Source organism: Ylistrum balloti, unplaced genomic scaffold (genome assembly GCF_031769215.1).
Source record: "Ylistrum balloti isolate Yb309-2 unplaced genomic scaffold, AGI_CSIRO_Ybal_v1 Utg369614, whole genome shotgun sequence".
In the NCBI taxonomy this organism is placed as follows: Eukaryota; Metazoa; Mollusca; class Bivalvia; order Pectinida; family Pectinidae; genus Ylistrum; species Ylistrum balloti.
In genome coordinates, this window is record NW_026781888.1 from 1,116,851 (window position 1) to 1,132,500 (window position 15,650).

The following is a 15,650-nucleotide window of genomic DNA, read 5'->3' on the forward strand; positions in this document are numbered from 1 at the left end:
GCTCTGGTTCCATGCCCTGAAAAAGCTTTGGTTCTATGCCCTGAAACAGCTCTGTCTCATGTCCTGAAACAGCTTTGGTCCAATATCCTAAAAACACTCTTGTCAAGTGTCCTGAACAGCTCTTGTCAAGTGTCCTGAAACAGCTCTTGTCTAGTGTCCTGAAACAGCTCTTGATAAGTGTCCTGAAACAGCTCTTGTCTAGTGTCTTGAAACAGCTCTTGTCGAGTGTCCTGAAACAGCTCTTGTCAAGTGTCCTGAAACAGCTCTTGTCTAGTGTCCTGAAACAGCTCTTGTCGAGTGTCCTGAACAGCTCTTGTCAAGTACAGCTCTTGTCTATTGCCCTGAAGCAACTCTTGTCTAGTGTCCTGAACAGCTCTTGTCTAGTGTCCTGAAACAGCTCTTGCCTAATGTCCTGAAACAGCTCTTGTAAAGTGTCCTGAACTGCTCTGGTCCTGTGGCTTGAAACATGAAACAGCTCTTGTCAAGTGTCCTGAAACAGCTCTTGTCAAGTGTCCTGAAACAGCTCTTGTCTAGTGTCCTGAAACAACTCTGATCCTGTGTCCTGAGACAGCTCTGGTCTCATGTCCTGGGTCTACCATAATTAATTTTTTGATAGGGTTTATATATTAAACCCTGCTATTTCATCTATGTTTACCAAAATGTTTTTTTTTTTATTTCCTGATGTCTGTCTCCTGCCATTACACCAGAGTATGGGTGTTTTTGTTTTAAGGTGATGAAGTGATCCCTGAGTCCAAACTTTTGCTGGAGGAGAAGTCCCTGGTATTGGCGATTAGAGACACGTTTCTGCCACGAATGAAGGGAAGAGATGCCAGTGTTTTTGGGACCCTTGTGTTGGACACCTGGCCCAATGTGGAGGTCCCCATGGTGTTTGGCGGGGAGGAGGACATGTTACCAAAACCACCCCAGTCTCGAGCAAGTTCCGGCAAAGGGACATCCTCCCGTGCCAAGACTGCCAAAAGTCAAGACTCTATGAGGTCTCTCAAAGGTAAGAGAGAATTTATTCAATATATTTGCATTGTGTTCGGTTCTCCATCTTTTTCAAATTATAATGAAAAATTGAAATTAAAAACATAGAAAAAATTAATAATGAAAGTTTGAATAACAGGATTAAACCAATAATTAGGAAATGTAACAACATGGCAAAGTAAAATTTGGAGACCAAGAGATGAAGACAAATAGTTACACATTATATTGATAATAATCTCAAGTAAAACAAATTTTCAAATTAAACAAGAAATATTCGACTCAAACTTATTACTTTTTCTACTGGATTGTTGCTTCTCTCAACAATCTGTCTAACAATGGCCATCTTTAGAAACAAACGTTATAATTCTGTTGACGGACAGGTTAAAGATCGTACAAATGATGTCATACTTTTGCGAGATTGATATCCGTGTAGTATTCATTTAACAATCACCGTGACAACATATTTTAAGTTGTATGACTTTGTCTACTGCTATATACTGACTACATCATGGTAAGTTCTCATTCCTGCTCCTTACAATACTGCATGGTTTCATTTTGCAATATAACGCTTAATTTTCTTTGCAGAACAGCATTTTTTATATGTCTGACTACTGTCTTATGAGTGTGAAATGTACCACTTGATTTTGCAGGACTTTGTATATATTTGTCAGATTAGTTGATTTAATGTGTTTAATTTTTTTTTTTTTTTATGTTTTAGGGTTTTCATATGAGTTTAAAATATTAAGTATGTATTTATGATAAGGAGTAGTTTAGCTGTATCAGACCCAAATTGAGCGCACTGTTAGACAGGGTATTCAACTTCTTTTCACAATGGTGTTTATTGTACTCTACACACTCAGAAAAACAAAACAAAAAAGATGAATCAACAGAAATGTTTTAAGTGTTCCTTGACTAATGAAAATAATCACATCATAAGCTTGGGAAAAAAACCCAATAAAATTGTGAAAATAAGTTGGAAACACATCACTGAGACGTTATTTAGGATATAATAAAGGACAGGCTTAAGGCATATTTATACAGTCTCTCAGTAACAAATCCTGCCTAGTGACAAGCTTTCGTCAGACACTGACTCAAGCTTTATAGTATTATTTTAATGTGTTTTAGAACACTTAATACAATTTGGATCACTTTGGATTGTTGATGGGTTGAACTGTATAGATATATCTGTACTATAAATAGATTATGCACTTTATATGAATATGTAATTAATTACACCTGTAGACATAAGTTCCCAAGCAGCTAGTCTTACTCATATACTGTAAACTAGATAGATGATGTTGGCAAAACATAAATAGTTCAGGATTTACTGTTTGTTACTGACAGAAGTTGTCTGGGTCCTTAATTTACTGTTTGTTACTGACAGAAGTTGACTGGTTCAGTAATTTACTGTTTGTTACTGACAGAAGTTGACTGGTTCAGTAATTTACTGTTTGTTACTGACAGAAGTTGACTGGTTCAGTAATTTACTGTTTGTTACTGACAGAAGTTGACTGGTTCAGTAATTTACTGTTTGTTACTGACAGAAGTTGACTGGTTCCTTAATTTAATGTTTGTTACTGACAGAAGTTGACTGGTTCAGTGATTTACTATTTGTTACTGACAGAAGTTGACTGGTTCCTTAATTTACTGTTTGTTACTGACAGAAGTTGACTGGTTCAGTGATTTACTGTTTGTTACTGACAGAAGTTGACTGGTTCCTTAATTTACTGTTTGTTACTGACAGAAGTTGAATTGTTCAGTAATTTACTGTTTGTTACTGACAGAAGTTGACTGGTTCAGTAATTTACTGTTTGTTACTGACAGAAGTTGACTGGTTCAGTAATTTACTGTTTGTTACTGACAGAAGTTGACTGGTTCAGTAATTTACTGTTTGTTACTGACAGAAGTTGACTGGTTCAGTAATTTACTGTTTGTTACTGACAGAAGTTGACTGGTTCAGTGATTTACTGTTTGTTACTGACAGAAGTTGACTGGTTCAGTAATTTACTGTTTGTTACTGACAGAAGTTGACTGGGTCCTTAATTTACTGTTTGTTACTGACAGAAGTTGACTGGTTCAGTGATTTACTGTTTGTTATTGACAGAAATTGACTGGTTCATGTTTGTTATTGGTAGAAATTGACTGGTTCATGTTTGTTATTGACAGAAATTAGCTGGTTCATGTTTGTTATTGACAGAAATTGACTGGTTCATGTTTGTTATTGACAGAAATTGACAGGTTCAGTGTTTGTAAACTCCAGGTTCCATCTCGGTTATGTTTTTACTTTCCACTGGATGTAGGATCCCGTAGCTTATGAGTAATATTCACCCTGATTGCTGATGTTTTAGATAGAGTAATATTTTAGCTGTTAGTATGACTTTGAGCGTACAATATTATGGATATATCATCTCCACTGCATGACCTGCACAGATTTCATGTGTGATATATAAAGTAGAAGCTTGTAGTAAAATTATTCATGGATATAGTCTCCTGGTATAATTAAGATGTACAAACATTTTCTATATACCATCAATTCTGGAACATAACCAGTTAAGATTTACTCTCAAAAAATGCTTGAAACTAATCTTATTTATGATGAATTTTCAATAGTTTTACAGAGAAATGTTACAATTTTTTGCTGACAATATGTTCTTAACAAACAACACAGGGCTAATTTTGATCATTGGAATTCTTCAAAATTCCATCCTAGGTATTGTAGCGCTATTTAAATGATAAAGAGAAGGAGCTAACAGTCTTGTTTAGGTGGATTTGGAACATTTTCATATTCATGGAATGATACTTTGATCATTCAGATGCCTTTAAACTTGTACTTAATACCTTAAAAATATTGACCATGGTACAAATAGTGAAACAACCATGGATGTAAGTTATTGAAGCTGAAAGTGGTATCACTGAGAATATGTGAAGGATTTGTATATAGGTAATTTGGAATCTTTTTCAGACTCTATCAACCTCAATACTCCTGTAGTGGCAATGGCTCGCTCCTCTGCACAACGATTCCAGGCAGTAGGTGATCCCAACCAAAACCAGAACCTTGAGGACATGCATGATGCTATTGCCGTGGCAACGGGTGAGCTGGGATTGTTACCTGGTGTGGCCTTCCAGGCTCGTGTAGCTCAGTTGTCACAGCTCAACGCAGCTCATCAGGCGGTAAGTACAGCAGTAAAATCACCAGGAAGGAATATAAACCCAACAGGCGAAAAATCAACTCAATGTTTTTATCATCAGATGCTGGGAAATCCAGTTTGAAGTGCACACAAGTCCAATCTTTGACCATCAGTGTTATCCCTCACTGGTTAATGTATATGTATGAAACTGTCTTTACTAGCTGTTGTCAATTTGCTACAAGTCACTCATTCAATGGAGTTAGAAGCATGCAACCTTACATGGCATTTAGATAACGACATCATGGTATCGTGTAGTAAGACCTGTATACATTTTGTGTAGATATTTGTGGTGGGGCCTCCAGGCTGTGGAAAGAGTGAGTGTATAAAGACATTCGCTGTGGCAGAGCGTGAACGCGGGAAGACCATTAGCGTTCACACCATGTTCACCAAGGCAGTCGAATCAGAAGAACTGATGGGCTACTGGGACCCAAAAACTAAGTATGTACAGATCTATCAAAGACATGTAAATCTTCAGAACCATCAAAGACATGTAAATATAGAGAACCATCAAAGACATGTAAATGTTAAGAACCATCAAAGACAATGTAAATATTCAGAACCATTAAAGACTTGTAAATCTTCAGAACCAGCAAAGACATGTAAATATTCAGAACCAGCAAAGACATGTAAATATTCAGAACTATCAAAGACATGTAAATATTCAGAACCTTCAAAGACATGTAAATATAGAGAACCATCAAAGACATGTAAATATTTAGAACCATAAAAGACATGTAAATCTTCAGAATGGAGAAATTTGAACCTTATTGATACCATTTTTAATTTTGGCATCAGTGGAGTACGTCAGCAATCCTGAGGTAAGTTAATGACAATATACTATAGTCAGTCTCTAAATTATGAATAGAATTTGGAATTCCTATTTAACTAAACATAAGCTGTTCAATTTTACATTGCTATGTTTTAATCATATGACATGTAGTTATACTTTAATGTGTTTTTCAGGGAATGGAAGGATGGCTTGTTTGCCTCACTTCTCAGGAAACTCTGCATTCAGCCCCCGAGCATGAACTATGACTTCAACAGCAAACCTGCTATGAAGATTGTCCAGCTGGATGGAGAGGTAAGAAGACATACAGATCTAATGCTCCATAAGGAACAACAGCTTTGTTCCTTGACATATTTGCTTCAATTTGAAATAATTACTCTGAAATTATAGAGATACAGGTTCAGAAAGATTTTGTGAAACATTTCAGTACAATGTACAATCTGCATCCAGTTAGTTACCTTCACCAGACAAATTAAGTGTATGTACACAAAGCTTTCAAATACAGAGGATGACAAGACAGTTACCTACACTTCAAGAAAATAATGCAAACAGCACATGAAATGACAGTCAGAATAATGTATCAGTGTTTTGATTTTGTCTTGTTGTTACTTGTATTAGGCTGATGTAGGACAAATGGAATTACTGGGAGCTTTCCTCAACAATGATGGATCTGTTGTCCTAGGTAACAATGAAAGAATGGTCATTCCTGACACGACTCGCTTCTTCTGGGAGGTAAGTTCTCAAAACAAATAGCAACTTTGTAAGGGGTTATGCATCTGTTTATATATATATATGAATGTAGGGCAATAAATATTTCTGATGATAAGAAAAAACAAGATCATATGTTCTGCCTTGGCCTGAGGAAGCCCTAAAAAAGGCATCTTGTTTTGTGTTCTTGTTGGGTTTTAGATTGCAAGGACTCGTTTGTTTTCTATTTTTTATGATGTACATGTAAGTATAGTATATTTTTCTATTCAATGCTATAACCATTAATGATTCTAATACCACTATCAGTTTTGTATAATTGAAATAACCATGTCTTGTACATAATTTGATTCCAGCTGGAGACGGTGGGACACATGAGTCCTGCCCTGCTAGCCAATGTTGCCATCCTCAACATGTCAATGCTGGATGTGGGTTGGAAGCTGCTACTGGTGCAATGGCTGGAGCGCCGTCCAGAGGCTGACCGTGAGCTGCTGTCTGGGTTCTGTGATGTGTATGTTCAGAAAACAGTTGACTACCTTACAGAGTGCTGCCAGCCCCACATGCTTGGTGGGGTGAAACATAATGGACCGCAGTACAAACGTGTTATACCTCACTCCACTGAGAACATGATCACCACGTTTTGTACACTGCTCGAGGTTTGTAACACTGCCGAACACTTACCTGCCAAAGCTCTTCAGTAAATAAGAGAATACAAAAATATATACTTTTTTCTCTTCAAACAAGATGTCCTCAATGTTTACTCTGACTCACCATAATATGTAAGACCGATGCTATTGTATATTTCTAGACACCTGTCATTGACTGTGACTCATCATTATATATAAGACAGATGATGTTGTATATTTCTAGACACCTGTCATTGTCTGTGACTCATCATTATATATAAGACAGATGCTGTTGTATATTTCTAGACACCAGTCGTTGACCGTGACTCATCATTATATATAAGACAAGCTGTTGTATATTTCTAGGCACTTGTCCATTCCAATCCAGACCTTAGTGATTTAGAATATGAGCGTTACTTCAACTTTGCAATCATCTGGGCATTTACTGGTACACTGGAGGTAGAACATCGAGAAAACTTCAGTCAGTGGTGGAAAGTGGAATTCAACCAGTACATAGAGTACCCAGCTGAGGGCACGGTGAGAAACATGATATATGACTTGTGTTGGATAATTTTTTCTCAGAATCAAACTTACCATATGAAATTTAGAAATCAATGGGTATATTAGTGTCTTTATTGTATAGATGGTGTCCATGTGTGAGTCAGTGATACAGATTAGATTTCTCACTTTACTAGACTAATATGATGACTGTATGAAATTCTGTAGGTGTTTGACTACTTTGTGGACAATGAGAGTCATGAGTTTACCCGCTGGTGTGACAGTATGAGTAACTACAGTGGTGACCCCCATTCTGGCATCTCGTCAGAAGCCTTTGTACACACAGTACCGATAGAGGTAAGTGATAAAGTGCAATTTTGAGAATCAATGAGAACTCAAACAAATTAAAATTAAACAAATTGATTTGAATATATATTTCAAAACCAATACTTTCATAGATATTTAAGATCTATTTTTAATCATTTAGCTGGGTTTTTTTTCGATAAAATAATGTGTTTTAGGACATTGAACAAGCCAGAGTTGGCACCCAACAGCTTAGGATTCTTTGTTGAAATAAGTGGCAGAATTTCTTTAAATGAATTTTATATAATGATGTTACTGTTTCAGCAACTGATGTACATTTTGGGCACTCTATCAGACTATGGGAAACCTGTTGTGCTAGTCGGGGAGAACGGGTGCGGGAAAACTGCAATCATCAATGAGAGAATTCGTACTGTGTGCTCAGGCGAAGTGGCGGAGGTTCTCTCCCTTACTGTACAGGCTAATAGGTAAATTCTACAGGAATGAATCATAAGTAAGAGTATCCTAGATCATATTTAAAGACATTTATTGACTGGTGTGTATAATGAAAATGTATGAATTTGAAGTCGAAAAGGTTACGACTAAAAAGCAAAACAAGTGAATGACCAGTGTAGTAAAGTAAATTCTGGTGATATGTACATAAGGTCAGTTTATAATGATGGTGCTATGTCCAGGTTCACCAACGCTCGTCTGCTGTATGACCGTCTGGATGGACGACTTGAGTGGAAACATGGGCGTACATATGTCCCTAAGGGTAACAAGCGTCTCCTTTGTTTAGTGGATGACATCAACTTATCGCAGGTATGTCTTCATCTCTGTTCTTGTCTTGGTTGATAATCCTAGATTTTTTATCAGAAATGTCCATTTCATTGAAAACTTGCATAGATCCAAAGAAAGACTGACAACAAACATGTTTGATGTTAAACCAGCCAAACATACCATAGGATACCAGTATATAGGTTCAGTGTGTTCTGTCATACTTTATAATTATAAATCAGGTGCCTCTATTGAGACTGGAAAAAAATATGATAAATGTATTTCTTAAATTTTGTAGTGCTATATTAGGTTTTATTACAGCATAAGTGCTTTACAAACATCGAGAACGTATATGTGACTGCTACAATAGATTTAAACACTTGAACAGTACAAAAACAATTATCATACTGATGTAACGTGATTATACTGACGTAACGTGATTATACTGACGTAACGTGATTATACTGATGTAACGTGATTATACTGATGTAACGTGATTATACTGATGTACCATGATTATTCTCCAGGTTGACAAATATGGTCACCAGACAGCGATAGAGTTGGTTAGGGAGCACATTGATGATGGAGGTTTCTACAACCAAGACACTCACGCTTGGCGTTATGTGAAGAATGTCACCTATGTCAGCACCATCAACCCACACACTACAGCCAATGTGCCTGCCATCAGCCAGCGGTTCTTGCGACACTTTGCCGTGTTTGGCTGTCCCTACCCGACCAGTTCTGACCTGCAGACAATCTTTTCAACTCTCCTGCATACACATTTTATAACTCCAGAAACCTCTAGTTCTGCAAATCTTGCTGGAGGACATCATGGCCATGATGAAAAGGTAATTATTGTAGCCAAATGACAACTTCAATCTATCATATAGCAGATTATTATCAGTGTGTGTGTGTGTGTGTGTGTGTGTGTGTGTGTGTGTGTGTGTGTGTGCTATCTTAGCCTGAAAGTCTACTGAGTTGCCTCCCTTACCTTAGCCTGACAGTCTACTGAGTTACCTCCCTTACTTCTTTTATTCAGCATTTGCATTGAATAACAGATTCTATTTTTGCAGTTATGTTGATGATGGTGACTTGTCACAATGTTTTGTCTGAGACATTGTATGTATGCAATGTCTCCATTCAATTATATGTGTTGTCTATTCTGATGTTAGAAATTTCTGGATTATGTTCAGCCTTTGATGGCCATCGACAATAGCCCAGTAACATCTGAGCAGACAGTACATAAATCAAAATAAAGACAGGGCTTTAGTACTGAATCATGGATGGAACACAGTTTTAGGTGTCCGCAGGTTCCTCAAGTAGATAAACAATTAGACAACAAAAAACACAACACATGAGTATATTCTACAATCAACACATGCTTGTGGTGTGTGTCCTTGACCATAAAATGGTTTTGTATTATTTTATATTTTTTTTATTTTTCTTTCCGGGATAACCCGCAGAAAAGGTTAAAACGAAAATTCCATTAACAAAATATAAGTAAAATGTAATCGTGAACTGACAAACAAACCCCAATGACCTTAGTGTGACTTTGTCTTGATGATCCACACACCTATAAATGATAGGATGTGTCTTGTTTCTCAGTTCTCTGGTCAGCACAGGGCATAGTTAGTTGGCATTTGAGCCAGTGACCCAATTAACAATGAACCAGTTTTATTGCATTGAAATTTGAACTTTGACCCAGGCCCAAAACCAACAGAAAGAGGAAGAAGATGCTATGAAGAGACTTCTGTCCCTGATGGTCCAAGTGAGTGTGGATCTCCAGGATAGACTGCGCGCCATGTTCCTCCCCACAGCCCAGCGCTGCCACTACATCTTCACTGTCAGAGACCTCTCTACCGTTTTCAAGTGAGTCCTTCATCTTCAAGTTTATAACCTTGAATATGACATAAATGAATATGTCAAAAAATATATTAAGACAGACGTCTTTAAACATATTTTATGTTTTCTGTGCATGTGTGTATGGAAGTCATATTTCCTAGGTAAAATCTGCAATTTACTGTCAGAAATCTAATGCAAGTCTTGTACCTGGTGAAAGAAAATATGCAGTGATGCATATTTTTTTAACAGAATCAAAATAAGGACTTTGTAGATTAAATTTCAGAACACTTCGCACAGGGTTTTAATTACAATCTATATCGGTATTAGTTTTGGCACTTTCTTTGTTTGTTTTAGTTATTCCCCATGGACTCTCCAGACAACCATAACTAAACCATTTTATTTTTTTCTCATCTATCAGTATTAAAATCTTCATTGTTCATCAAGTCAGAAAGTGTTTACGTAATTATGATAATTATAAAATAGAGGAACTTTTTCTTAGTGATTTTACACTTGTGTTGTTGTACTCTACAGAAATCTCTGCCTATCCTTACAACCTGGTTGTCCCAGGAAAAATGTGCTGTTACTATGGCAACATGAGGCATTCTGGGTGTATGGCCATCGTATGGTATTAGATGTTGATTTCCGACGGTTCAAACAGGCATTCTCCACAGCAGTCAAAAAAGAGTTCACAGCTGATGAATTTGTAAGTCTACGAAGTCAAATGACTTCTATTAAAAACGTGAAAAAAAGTAATATATCATATGTATAGTTTTTCTATCTTGATAAGTACAACCAGAAAATATTTTTAATTACTCCCCTTTAACATAACACTGCTCAAACTAAGTTCAGCTTAACTACTATCTTTCTGGAATTTTTGTTTCCATGGATAAAACACAAATCATGAAATTTTCATAAAAATTGTACCTGTGTGTTTGTATTCAGATCCAGCTGCTAATTAAGACAAGACGCCCACTGTTCAGTAATCTGATAGAACAGGACAGTGGGGTGGTGACAGCAGGAATGATTGACATGCGTCATAGCTCTCAGGTGTCAGAGGAAGACGCACGCACAGACCTCTATAAACCTGTGTACATTGACACTGAAGCAAAGGCTCTGATGGAGCGAGGGGTCGAGGAGTACAACAAAATACACCCGCGTATCAAATTAGCCCTGTACAAGGTCAGTGTCACGTGAACATCAAGGTTAACACTGGTACAGCTTACCACGATGTAATAGTCCCTTAGTTAAAACTCCGTTTTTTAAAAGTTTAATTTTTATGCCTCATCATTTCATGGCCAGGAGCATAAAATGTTACTTATGTCCATCATTTTGTCATGACTGTATAATTTTTGTTTCTGCTTATCAACTCTTAAACAGATACCAATATAGACCTGTAATTTGGTGGGTATAGGTGTTAAGTAATCTGTAGGTCAATATCTGATTTGGTTATGGTCAATCATTTTTCCATTTAACTTTAAGTAGTTTAACTTAAATTTTCACAGAAACAGTAAGACCAATATTGGAGAGCCTTGCTTAAATACAGTGGGAATTTAAAAGAAAAAGATCAGCAGGCAGTTTTATTTCAGATTCTTTACTGTAGATAAAGGAGATACTGTAGAACCTGCTGTTATTTTATTTCACGTGTCATTTGTACACAACAAGAAGTTCTCAGCTTCTCTGTGGTTGCTGGCAGAAGCATATGTGTTGCTCCTGCATATCTAGTTTTTTCAGGTCATCTGACTGAAGGGGCTGATGACCTATTGCGATTGCCTTTTGTCCGGCATCGTACGTTGTCCGTCGTGAACATTTTTAACTTCTTCCCGAGTTCTACATGTCTCATTGAGCTGAAACTTACCTGAAATGATCGTGACATGATCTTGACCAAAGTTTGTTAATTTCGGGTTGGTCCGAAATCCAACACGGCCTCCATCTTGAAAACACATTTTCAACTTCTTCTCAAGTTCAAAATTTGAAATCTTGTATTTTATGTCAGATGACCGTATAGGCCCATGGGCCTCTTGTTTAAATTTAACGTGATTGATGAATTAATTTCTCATCAGCAAATGATGGTATGAAATGTATTTTCCTTTTCTATACAATTAGTATTGTACTGCAGTACAAGTATGTTATCTATATGGTATTTTGTGGTTGCAGTCAGTTGTTGAGCAGGTATGTCGCATTGCGCGTACCATTGCCTCGCCTCATGAGAGCGCTCACATCGTGTTGAATGCCGAGGGTTGCCCGGGGCGCTGTACTGTCATTGTGAAGTTGGCTGCCCATCTGTGTGGTTTTACAGTCCACCAGATCAACCCATCGTCCATGGGGGCCACGTCAGAGTACAAGATGGACCAATTCAAAGCTGACCTTGTACAAGGCTACACACGTGCGGGGTCAAAGGTCGGTATACAATGTGTAATAACTTACCACTCATTCATGTGTAATCACCATCATAACTGTTACAATATTGTTCAAGAAAGTCACATTTACCTTGCCTAGCTTCTTGGTCAGTTTCTTTTTGAAGTCAAATTGATAAAATCCTTCTAGCTGATATTGATATTGACTTGAGAAAGTTAGATTGTTTCATGTAGAGAATCACCTGTATACATGTATATTATGTATTCATGCTGGGTAAATACAGATTTGAAGTGTATCCTCTGAAATGTATGCGTAACTATTTGTTTTATGTACATATTGTAATGTTAATTGTTATTATTAGGTGAACAGCTCCAGTTCTGTATGTAAAACAACTTTATTTGTTACAATCTAACCATGTTTAATAAAGATCTACCTAACTAGCACATATATTCCATGGGGTACCTCTCATCATGAGCCCGAGGGTCTAGCTCCCTTACCCTGGTATTCCCTAGAGAGGCTCCCTTCCCCACTGCTTCCAAAACCTGAGAGTATCCCCCCACCTAGGATCTAAGGGCCTGTCTCTGTAATACTGGTATTCCCTAGAGAGGTTCCCTTCCCCACTGCTTCCAAAACCTGAGAGTATCCCCCCACCCAGGATCTAAAGGCCTGTCTCTGTAATACTGGTATTCCCTAGAGAGGCTCCCTCCCAGGTCCTAAGGGCCTATCTCTGTAATACTGGTATTTCCTAGAGTATCCCCCACCCAGGATCTAAGGGCCCATCTCTGTAATACTCGTATTTCCTAGAGTATCCCCCACCCAGGATCTAAGGGCCCATCTCTGTAATACTCGTATTTCCTAGAGTATCCCCCACCCAGGATCTAAGGGCTTATCTCTGTAATACTGGTATTTCCTAGAGTAACCCCCACCCAGGACCTGTGGGTCTTTTTCCCTTAATTTCATGCGGGGCAATCTTCCACAGAAGTTTTTATTTCCCTTTTGCATTCCCACACTGAGACTATTATTTCTTTAAGATATTGCTATTCAAGGAGACATTACCTCAAGAAATAAACCTAGCAAATCATCCTCACAACAAAACCATCTGTATCCTAGGGTATCCCAAAATGAGGCTATCTATAACTTGAGGAGGCTATTTATAGTTGAGGGTACTCCTACAATGAGACTATTTATATCCTTGGGTAATCCCACAATGAGCCATTTATGCCTTATCAACAGTAACACTGATATGTTCCTTTCCATGATCCCTAACACTTACCAGGACAACAACACAGTGTGCTGATAATGATCCTTGTATAATATTTAAAGTTGTGGATAAAGATAGTTGTTATCATAACTAAACCTGTCCATTATTTTTTAACAGAAACAATGACTTGTCTCACAGTGAATAGCACTACATATATCAGTGTGTCTCTCACAGTTTGTAAATGAAAATCCCTCTGTACCAGTAATGTTCTACAAATAGCTTTAACTTCTTAAACCTTCCTACTCAAATGATACCTCTCAAAATAGCTTTGTGTAAAACAGCTCTTTTGGAGAGATAGTTAACCCCAAGAACAATGGATGTCCTGGTAGAAGGCAGAAAATCGTGTTTGGGATTCCTCAGTGATCAGATTTTATCCTTGAAATACATCAGGTTACAGACTAATATTGACTGACTTGGACTGTAGGATGTAAACTCAGTCCTAAATAGTCCAGCAGTGATGGTGTAAGGTTACAGACTGATCTAGACCTACTAGGACCGTAGGATGTAAACTTTGTCCTAACAAGTCCAGCAGTGATGGTGTAAGGTTACAGACTGATCTAGACCTACTAGGACTGCAGGATGTAAACACTGTCTTAACAAGTCCAGCAGTGATGGTGTAAGGTTACAGACTGATCTAGACCTACTTGGACTGTAGGATGTAAACTTTGTCCTAACAAGTCCAGCAGTGATGATGTAAGGTTACAGACTGGTCTAGACTGACTAGGACTGTAGGATATAAACTCTGTCCTAAAAAGTCCAGCAGTGATGGTGTAAGGTTACAGACTGATCTAGACCTACTATGACTGTAGGATGTAAACTCAGTCCTAAAAAGTCCAGAAGTGATGGTGTAAGGTTACAGACTGATCTAGACCTACTAGGACTGTAGGATGTAAACTCTGTCCTAACAAGTCCAGCAGTGATGGTGTAAGGTTACAGACTGATCTAGACCTACTAGGACTGTAGGATGTAAACTCTGTCCTAACAAGTCCAGCAGTGATGGTGTAAGGTTACAGACTGATCTAGACCTACTAGGACTGTTGGATGTAAACTCAGTCCTAAAAAGTCCAGCAGTGATGGTGTAAGGTTACAGACTGATCTAGACCTACTAGGACTGTTGGATGTAAACTCAGTCCTAAAAAGTCCAGCAGTGATGGTGTAAGGTTACAGACTGATCTAGACCTACTAGGACTGTAGGATGTAAACTCAGTCCTAAAAAGTCCAGAAGTGATGGTGTAAGGTTACAGACTGATCTAGACCTACTAGGACTGTAGGATGTAAACTCTGTCCTAACAAGTCCAGCAGTGATGGTGTAAGGTTACAGACTGATCTAGACCTACTAGGACTGTAGGATGTAAACTCTGTCCTAACAAGTCCAGCAGTGATGGTGTAAGGTTACAGACTGGTCTAGACCTACTAGGACCGTAGGATGTAAACTCAGTCCTAACAAGTCCAGCAGTGATGGTGTAAGGTTACAGACTGGTCTAGACTGACTAGGACTGTAGGATGTAAACTCTGTCCTAACAAGTCCAGCAGTGATGGTGTAAGGTTACAGACTGGTCTAGACTGACTAGGACTGTAGGATGTAAACTCTGTCCTAACAAGTCCAGCAGTGATGATGTAAGGTTACAGACTGGTCTAGACTGACTAGGACTGTAGGATATAAACTCTGTCCTAACAAGTCCAGCAGTGATGGTGTAAGGTTACAGACTGATCTAGACCTACTAGGACTGTAGGATGTAAACTCTGTCTTAACAAGTCCAGCAGTGATGGTGTAAGGTTACAGACTGATCTAGGCCTACTAGGACTGTAGGATGTAAACTCTGTCCTAACAAGTCCAGCAGTGATGGTGTAAGGTTACAGACTGATCTAGACCTACTAGGACTGTAGGATGTAAACTCTGTCTTAACAAGTCCAGCAGTGATGGTGTAAGGTTACAGACTGATCTAGACCTACTAGGACTGTAGGATGTAAACTCTGTCCTAACAAGTCCAGCAGTGATGGTGTAAGGTTACAGACTGATCTAGACCTACTAGGACTGTAGGATGTAAACTCTGTCCTTACAAGTCCAGCAGTGATGGTGTAAGGTTACAGACTGATCTAGACCTACTAGGACTGTAGGAGGTAAACTCTGTCTTAACAAGTCCAGCAGTGATGGTGTAAGGTTACAGACTGGTCTAGACCTACTAGGACTGTAGGAGGTAAACTCTGTCTTAACAAGTCCAGCAGTGATGGTGTAAGGTTACAGACTGATCTAGACCTACTTGGACTGTAGGAGGTAAACTCTGTCTTAACAAGTCCAGTAATAATGCTTTAAGGTTACAGTC

General features: G+C 38.2%; 1 protein-coding gene across 1 annotated transcript in view; it reads left to right on the forward strand.

Annotated features, from left to right (window-relative positions):
* LOC132547827 (uncharacterized) overlaps nucleotides 1-15,650 on the forward strand; it is a 101,352-nt gene that overhangs the window by 47,031 nt on the left and 38,671 nt on the right. The window contains 16 exon segments of the mRNA XM_060211633.1: nucleotides 731-1,006; nucleotides 3,929-4,158; nucleotides 4,456-4,613; nucleotides 5,139-5,256; nucleotides 5,581-5,694; nucleotides 6,024-6,323; nucleotides 6,660-6,830; nucleotides 7,020-7,148; nucleotides 7,419-7,579; nucleotides 7,787-7,913; nucleotides 8,396-8,725; nucleotides 9,589-9,737; nucleotides 10,242-10,413; nucleotides 10,653-10,900; nucleotides 11,827-11,831; nucleotides 11,869-12,107. Coding sequence (XP_060067616.1) covers nucleotides 731-1,006; nucleotides 3,929-4,158; nucleotides 4,456-4,613; nucleotides 5,139-5,256; nucleotides 5,581-5,694; nucleotides 6,024-6,323; nucleotides 6,660-6,830; nucleotides 7,020-7,148; nucleotides 7,419-7,579; nucleotides 7,787-7,913; nucleotides 8,396-8,725; nucleotides 9,589-9,737; nucleotides 10,242-10,413; nucleotides 10,653-10,900; nucleotides 11,827-11,831; nucleotides 11,869-12,107 — 2,927 coding nt within the window.